Below are 8,238 nucleotides of genomic sequence, written 5' to 3'. Positions count from 1 at the left end.
AATAAACAAATTTAGTTAACTAACTTTTTAAAATAAATTGATTGCAACAATTAAAATGTTTTAGTAAATTCAATGATTTTTTTTTTTTTCTTAAATAGTCAAGTCAAATTTAGGACCGAATTCCAACAATAAAGTATAATTGAGAAAGAATATATATATATATATATATATATATATATATATATATATATATATATATATATATATATATATATATATGTATATATGTATATATATATATATGTATGTGGGGGGTTATACAAGTTTTTGAATACAGTTTTTTTTGTTGTTTGTTTGTTTGTTTTGTTTTGTCTTTACAATAAGCACAATCCCAACATAAGTGATTGATTGTTTCTTCAGACTGAAGACAAAATAATTGGGGAAAATACTATTATTAAATTTAGCAAGTTTTTTATTAACTTGGTAGCAATTTTGGACGATGTAAATTACCGAGAGAGGTTTCTCGGGGGCGGAACGCGTGAAGTCGGTGCGCGTGTTTCCGCCCGAGCCGTTCTCGCGGGTGCGCTCTGTGGTGCTGGACGGAAATGGTGATGTGTGTCATTAAATGTTGTTAATGTCGTGTAAATATCGGCTCGACTGGACCCCGCGGGGATTTCTGTGATGAACGAGCGGCTCCTTGAGTAACTCTGGTGAAGTGTGTGCGGAGCAGGTATGATACATCCCCCACCCCTAGACACTTTGATAATCTCTAGTAATCTCTCTCACTAGCATTAGCCTGTAGCATCCTGACTATCATTATCAATGAGGAAACATATGAGAGAGAAACGCTTCATTGTGTCGATAAAGCGGGATCTATACGTGTGTGTGTTTGTGTGTGTGTGTGTTTGTGTGTGTGTGTGTGTGTGTGTGTGTGTTTGTGAGTGTGTTTGTGAGTGAGTGTGTGAGTGAGTGAGTGAGTGTGTGTGTGTGTGTGTGAGAGAGAGCAGCTGAACATGTGATGATGATCAACAGGTGAGTGTTAGTTTACACAGTTATTAAAATTGTAAATCAAAGTTTTTATCTGTTCATTATTTGAGATCATACTTTGTGTTGTATTACCCTGACATTGAATGACCAAAAACTAAAAAAAAACTGCTAGGGGTTTCTAATACAGTGGCTCAGGAGCCAGGAGTCATAATCTAGTTTTCATTTAAATAATTTTTTTAATAATAATTTAAACATTTTTGTGTAAACTCATCTTTGCAAATTGAAATGTGCAAAAATCATATGTCTCCTGTTCACCAACAATTATTATTTTGAAATTAATTGTTTAACAGCTGGAAACTACATTACCCATGATGCATGTGCTGAAAATCACACCGGGCCTCTTTAGCTCCACCCATTTCCACGATCTAGGTGGCCCTAATGCTCTAGATATAGAAGTTTACACAAGTATGGTGACTTTGCATCTGAGAAGCCTGGAAACAGTTTTCTCGCTTCTGCGGGTGGTGTCGTTGTTTGCTGTTCTCATGATGTTTTTGTGTGTGATTGGACAGCTGCGTCCTCTGATCTCTCTGAAGCGCTTGTGGATTGAGCGGACAATGACCTCCAGCCTAAAGCAGACCGGCGGAGAATCCGGCTCGCTCGCTGGCTCTAACGGGCTGAATGGGACGAAGCCGTCGGAGGTGTCCCGGATGGCGCTGGGCGTTCAGGGCAAATGTGCGGCGTACGTGTTGGCCCTGCGGCCGTGGAGCTTCAGCGCCTCCCTCACCCCTGTGGCTCTGGGCAGCGCTCTGGCCTACAAGCTGGAAGGCTCGGTGGACCTCCTCGTCCTCCTGGTGTGTGCCGTGGCCGTGTTGGTGGTCCATGGGGCGGGGAACTTGGTGAACACCTACTATGACTTCTCCAAGGGAATCGATCACAAGAAGAGCGACGACAGGACTCTGGTGGATCAGATCCTGAAGCCGCAGGACGTGGTGATGTTCGGAGCGGCGCTGTACTCCGCAGGATGTCTCTGTGCCACGCTGCTCTACTTCCTGTCCAGCCTCAAACTAGAGCATCTAGCTCTCATTTATTTCGGAGGACTGTCCAGCTCTTTTTTGTACACTGGAGGTGAATATGCTATATGATTGGTTTTCATGCATTCGTTGAGGTTCGTACGGCGGTGTTTTAGTGCCACGTAAAAAAAAACAAATCTAAGATCAAAGTGATAATAATTGAAGAATAAAGTCAAAGTTAGAAGAATTAAAGGATTAGTTCACCCAAAAAATTTAATTCTGTCATTAATTACTCACCCTTATGTCTTTCCAAACCCGTAAGACCTTTGTTCACCTTCAGAACACAACTCAAGATATTTTTATGAAGTGCGAGATCTCTGTCCCTCCACAAAGGATTTTCAGAGTCAAATCAGAATTCTCGAATCTTGCTGATATTCCACTAATAGTCGAATCATATGTTTGGGGGCGGGGCTAAATACATAATTACATAATTACTGATGCTAACACACAGGGAAAATGTGTAACAAATGCCTCGCAGATGCAGACGGGGTAAATAATGTTTTTATGTTTTGATTAAAAGGTAGTTAACACTAAAAATGTTTACAATAGTGCTTTCATTGTAACCTTAGCCTAAAACTTTAGCAGTTAATGTTCTGCATTTCTGTTTTGAGCCGCACGCATCTATAGGGGTGGTTGGGTTTATTCATGCACTTTAAAATATTAATTTGAAGCTTCTTTCTTTCCAGATTCTTATTCACAGGTTTATCATAATAGTCTGCATATTAACTTACTGGGAGTAAACCGCAAGTTCAATGTGAAATCAGACATTTGAGCGCTCGCATATCGTCAGAATAGCACAATCAGTAACAGCCCGCGATTATTCGACTGTGAGATTGGTAGTCGAATCGAAGCATCGAATCGTCGACAATGTGGGGTCACCCCTAGTAACATTACATAACAGCAAGAAAACCATAATAACACCACTATTTGGAGAGTACCACAGAACGTAATCAGTAAACATACCAAAACACACTCATTACTCATTGAGAGAATAGGGACAACCCTTTTATACCGTACCCTGTGCACGCAGACCGTTTTTATTGGTCATTAAACTAGCAAACATGGAAACCTGGGCCGTGTGCTTTAGACCACGCACTTAAGATTGTTAAAATAGGGCCACTGATATCACATGGACTGTTTTACCCATGACCTTGCTGTGTTTCTGGATCCTGGTAGTTGTCTGCTGTCTATGGAGGGTCAGAGATCTCAGATTTCATCAAAAATATCTTAATTTGTGTTTCTTAAGATGAACAGAGGTCTTACGGGTTTGGGACAAAATGAGGGTGAGTAATTATTGACAGAATTCCTATTTCTACTAATTTAGACATCAACTGTAAGTAACTTTGCGATTACATGATTGAGGAAGTGAAATATTATTTCCAATCATTTACTCTTTTAGACACCATGAGTAAAACAGCTTGTGAATAGTCACTTAACGTCATATACCTCAGAAAAGACAATATGTTAAAGTCCAGCCTTTGAATGTTTTATTGTTGTTTTTGATTAAATACACATGAGGAATCAAACGATGCACATAAGACATCCAATCAGAGTAGATCACCGTTAAGCCCACGCCCACGACAGGTTTGTGTCAAAACACCAAACCAAAGACGTAAGTGAAATCTGTGGCAATGAATTCAGAATCCACGATCAGCGAAAACTAATCTTTGAAAAACATGAACAAAGAATGAAGCACATTTGAAGAGCCTGTTAAATTTGTGCGACCGAGTTCATTTATTTTTATTTTCATTGAGTTAGGGTTAGGGTTTTGTAATTGGCATATTTTTGATAGTTTCAGAAAAAGTTACATTCAGTTTTATAAAGTTTTGTTCATTATTATTGAAACAAATGTAATTCCATACTAATCGGCGGCATTTGCATGTGCAATATAGGATATACTCTCAAAATATTATAACTTTAATTTCTACGACTTGATGATTTGACTTTATTCTCATAATTGTAACTTTTTTATTTTTTCTTCTTCTAACGTGGCACTAACACGCTGTCATATAGGGTTGGGCAATATAGTGATTGATTTTTGTTGGCGATATAAAATTAAGATGCTTGTAAGGGATGTAATGGAGTTACACATGAATCACACTTGTGTATTCCTGCTCCTGTCCAGTTCAGAGTGTGTGTGTACACTACAGCAGCGATCGCGCACTTTACAAAATCTATATTTCATAGAAATATGCAAGACATCCCAGATATCCCAGATCTGATAAATTGCCAATATCTTATCATTGAGTTCATGTGCCCTGAAATGCCATGATTCAGAATTAGTGTAAATTAATAATAAAAAAATTAGAATTTTAAGCAGGAAAATTAAAACTTGCTGTCTGTTACATAATTGTAAAGTGTGAAGTATTAAAAGTCTAAATATGTAAATAAAGATCTATATAAAAAAAAAAATAATAATGATAAAATAAAAATTAAGAAAAAAAAAAAACATAAGTGTCCCAGCAGACAATCAAAAGCTCTACACACACACTCTTTGTCTTGCACAGGGACTTCTAGTTTCACATTTAATTACTATAGTGAAATATAATTATAATTAGATCATTTCGTATTTCAGTATGGTAGTGTAAATACATTAACGTTAGCTCTGAGCCACTTTAACCAGTCTGTGTCAGTGCATCTAAATGGGATTTTGTGAATATGAAACTTAGAAAACATTTCTGAGTTGAAGACCGTAGCCTTTTTATTTAAAATGGGTCTGCTTGTGCTTACAACAAACCTAGTTAAATGTAGTGAAGCAGGCAAAGTTCAGTGAATCCCCGGAGCATGTGGAGCGTTTGAAGAAACCTGTTGGGATCTACACTATCATGAACAAAATTATCTTAAATGGACACCAGTAAACAAAGAGTCATTCAGTTCATTTCAGTTGTCTGACATTATCAAGATGAATTAGTTCTGGCACAGTTTAATTCTGAATTCTTGCTATATTTTATTACCATTTTCTAAACTAGAGTGACTAATCTGTGATGTTGAAATCTGGAAGGTGTCTGAAAACATCTTGGTTTGACTGTATATTGCCCAGAGTTGAGGTTCTGCTTGTTTTGTGTGTTATTGGTCAGGGCCTGTATTCACAAAACATTATATCTTACCACCAAGAGTTCTCCTAAATAGCACTAAAAGTTTTTAGCTCAGAGTTTTCTCTTAAAACCTATTCACAAAGCTGCCGAGACAAACTTGTACTAAGGAATAGAGAGAAGTCTTTAGCGCAGCGTAAAGTGGGCGGGGCTGACCTCATTGCTATGGATGATGTCAGCATAATTATTAATTATACACACAGTGATTGGCTGATAGTCTCTGTCAGATTTATTCATTGAAATATTGTAGAGCACAATTTTATGTTGCCATGTTTGAAAAAAGGTTTAAAAATAAAAATGTTAATTACCACAATCAAATACAGACTTTAAAATAGAGATTAAGTGTCAATAATTAAACGAGTATATATATATTTAGCTAATAAACTAATATAATCAAAAGAGAATCTGGAGATGGGATAAACTCTGAAACTAAAGGGGTTAGTTTCTTTAAAAAAAAAAAAAACATTATCAAATATTTCTAAAATGTTTATATTCAAGAGTTACAGATACCAGTATTTTAGGAGAGTTTGTGACTTCATCTTAGTGACTAGGTCTCCACTGCTGCTAACCTTTTACAGATTTAGGAGTTTCTTTTAGCACTTAAAGACTTTGTGAAATGAAGTTAGAGCAAAAATTAGTCCCATTATTTTTAATATTTTCCCCTAAATCAGCAGGTTTTGAGCTACTACTAAAGATGTTTTGTGAATACAGGCCCAGCCAGGCATTTAAATTTAAATTAAATTAAAAATTTAAATGTATGCATTTAGTAGACGCCTTTATCCAAAGCAACTTACAGTGCATTCAGGCTATCAGCTTTTACATATCATGTGTTCCTGGGGAATCGAACCCCCAACCTTGCGCTTGCTTGCTTGCTAAGCAGGGCTCTACCAGTTGAGCTACAGGAGCTATTTGTTCACCAGAGTTATTCCCTGATGTGTTCTTGCGCAGGCATCGGGCTGAAGTACGTGGCTCTGGGGGACGTGGTCATCCTCATCACCTTCGGTCCCCTGGCCGTGATGTTCGCTCACGCTGTGCAGGTGGGTTACCTGTCGGTGCTGCCGCTGGTGTACGCCGTGCCGCTGGCGCTCAACACCGAGGCTATCCTGCACAGCAACAACACACGAGACATGGACTCGGACAAGCAGGCGGGCATCGTCACCCTGGCCATCCTGCTGGGGCCGGCGCTGTCCTACGTCATCTACAACCTGCTGCTGTTCGTGCCCTACCTGCTCTTCTGCATCCTGGCCACGCGCTACACCATCAGCATGGCTCTGCCGCTGCTCACGCTGCCCATGGCCTTCCCTCTGGAGAGACAGTTCCGCCGCCAGTGCTACGCCAAGATCCCGCAGAAGACGGCCAAGCTCAACCTGCTCATGGGACTCTTCTACGTGTTGGGCATTATACTGGCCCCCCAGGGTAGCCTGCCCTTACTGTGAGAGCACTACTGATTTCTTATTTTAAAAACTTTCTGTTAGTGCTGTCAAATGATTAATCACAATTAATCTCATCCAAAATAAGTGTACATTTATATATCATATAAATTATAATAATATAAATATATAGATGTAAATATTTTTGAAACATATACTGTGTGTACACACACATCCAGGATGGCCATAATATATATACATACATGCATGCATAATAAATATACATGTAATGTAAACAAAACATTTTATTTAGGGTGTGATCAATAGCTAGTAATCATTTGACAGCAGAACTTTCTGTTTGTTTTAAACAACTCTAGATACTTTTGTATTTATAGCGGCAATGTTAATGGGAAGTGCAGAGACTTTAATTTATTGTTTTTAATTTATGTTTTGGGAGTGGGCGAGTGCCCAGCACATCAGTATTGTCAAAACAGACCGATCTGGGAACGAAGAAGCCGATTGTATACAGTACATTTCCATAATAATAAATGGTTTACTAGTGAATTAAAGGTTTCCGATATATATACATTTAGGGCCTTTCTAATTGTTCGACAGCAGTATCCTCATGTTTTTATAAACATGGACAAATTATTTTTTAATGACGTTTTTGATGTACGTTTTATAAATCTTCCATGTCAAATCTCAAGTCCCAGCGTGGTGTTCAGCTGGTGAGTATTTCAGCGTTTAATAATTCTTTAGTTATAGTGCTATTGGCTTCGATGGGTTTTGCCAAATGAAACCTGAATCTGCCAGAACGGTGTATTTGAATAGAAATGCTTCTCAGTTGGATCTTCTGTATAGACATAAAGGACATAATTCAATGCCATATTATCTTTCCAAATAAAGAATATACTAAACCAAGTATGTTTTCATTTATTATACTCCCGACTTCTCCATCATGACACACTGAGGACATTGCTTTTCTTGCTTTTTAAATGTATGCATCAAAACTTTGGTGAGCACCATTTCAGTTATTATTTTCAGAGACAGATTTGCTGCAGTTAAGACTTTATTTGCAACAGGACATTAGAAAAGGAGCGAAAACAAAAATACAAGAAAAGAAATTCAATAGAGCTGTCATTTATTTATAATTTATGTCATTATGTGAAAATACTAAATTTACAGAACAGAAAAAGCCACAGTAGAATAACATGTTAATAAATAAATGTGATCTAATCTGCCCAAAGTTCTGGGTTTGTTAGTTGTAAATTAGTCTTAGTACATGATGTTATCTATTCTATTCTATACAGTGTGAAAGCGTTTGTAAATTTGACTGTAAAATTACATGGTTTTGGTCTTGGTTGAGCTTGTGTGTAAAAGAAGTTCAAGCATTTTAAACTGGTGTTAACTGTATGTATTTTGTATCAAAGCAACAAGAAATGTGTTTATTGTATAGCCTACAAAGACGGATGTTGTGCTAACCGTGTTAAGAGTTTAGGCAACTTGTTAAAGGTATTGAAACAACTGTCATAGTGATTATAAAAAAACTGTGAACAACTGCATTTTAAATCAAGGCAAAAATGTTTTTTTTTTAAGAAATGGTGGGATGAGAGTGTAACGAATTAAAACTTCCTAATTACGTGAAGAAGGAGGAGGGAACCGGCGGACAATCAAATATAAACATTAATTACAAAATAAAGACAAAACCGAAGCACCATTAAAAAAAAAAAAAAATCGGCTACGGCTACGGCTCCTCAGGTTTTGGGTTTTGTTCCCTGC

The 8,238-nt window shown here is 37.5% G+C and overlaps 1 protein-coding gene across 1 annotated transcript; it reads left to right on the top strand.

Moving 5' to 3' along the window:
- Window positions 1–492: 492 nt before the first annotated feature.
- On the top strand, window positions 493–7,380 carry ubiad1 (UbiA prenyltransferase domain containing 1). The gene is made up of 3 exons (XM_026270710.1): window positions 493–670; window positions 1,497–2,052; window positions 6,038–7,380. The coding sequence occupies exons 2-3, from the start codon at window positions 1,542–1,544 to the stop codon at window positions 6,523–6,525; spliced, it is 999 nt and encodes a 332-aa protein (XP_026126495.1). The 5' UTR covers window positions 493–670; window positions 1,497–1,541; the 3' UTR covers window positions 6,526–7,380.
- Window positions 7,381–8,238: the final 858 nt, after the last annotated feature.

This window comes from Carassius auratus, chromosome 8 (assembly GCF_003368295.1).
Source record: "Carassius auratus strain Wakin chromosome 8, ASM336829v1, whole genome shotgun sequence".
In the NCBI taxonomy this organism is placed as follows: Eukaryota; Metazoa; Chordata; class Actinopteri; order Cypriniformes; family Cyprinidae; genus Carassius; species Carassius auratus.
The sequence above is the reverse complement of the archived record's forward strand: the minus strand, read 5'-3'. Positions and strand labels throughout refer to the sequence as shown.

Coding starts and splice junctions, on each gene's coding strand:
- ubiad1 (XM_026270710.1), top strand. CDS start 1,542: ATGACCTCCAGCCTAAAGCAGACCGGCGGAGAATCCGGCTCGCTCGCT. Junction 2,053..6,037: donor CTCTTTTTTGTACACTGGAG/GTGAATATGCTA, acceptor GTTCTTGCGCAG/GCATCGGGCTGAAGTACGTG.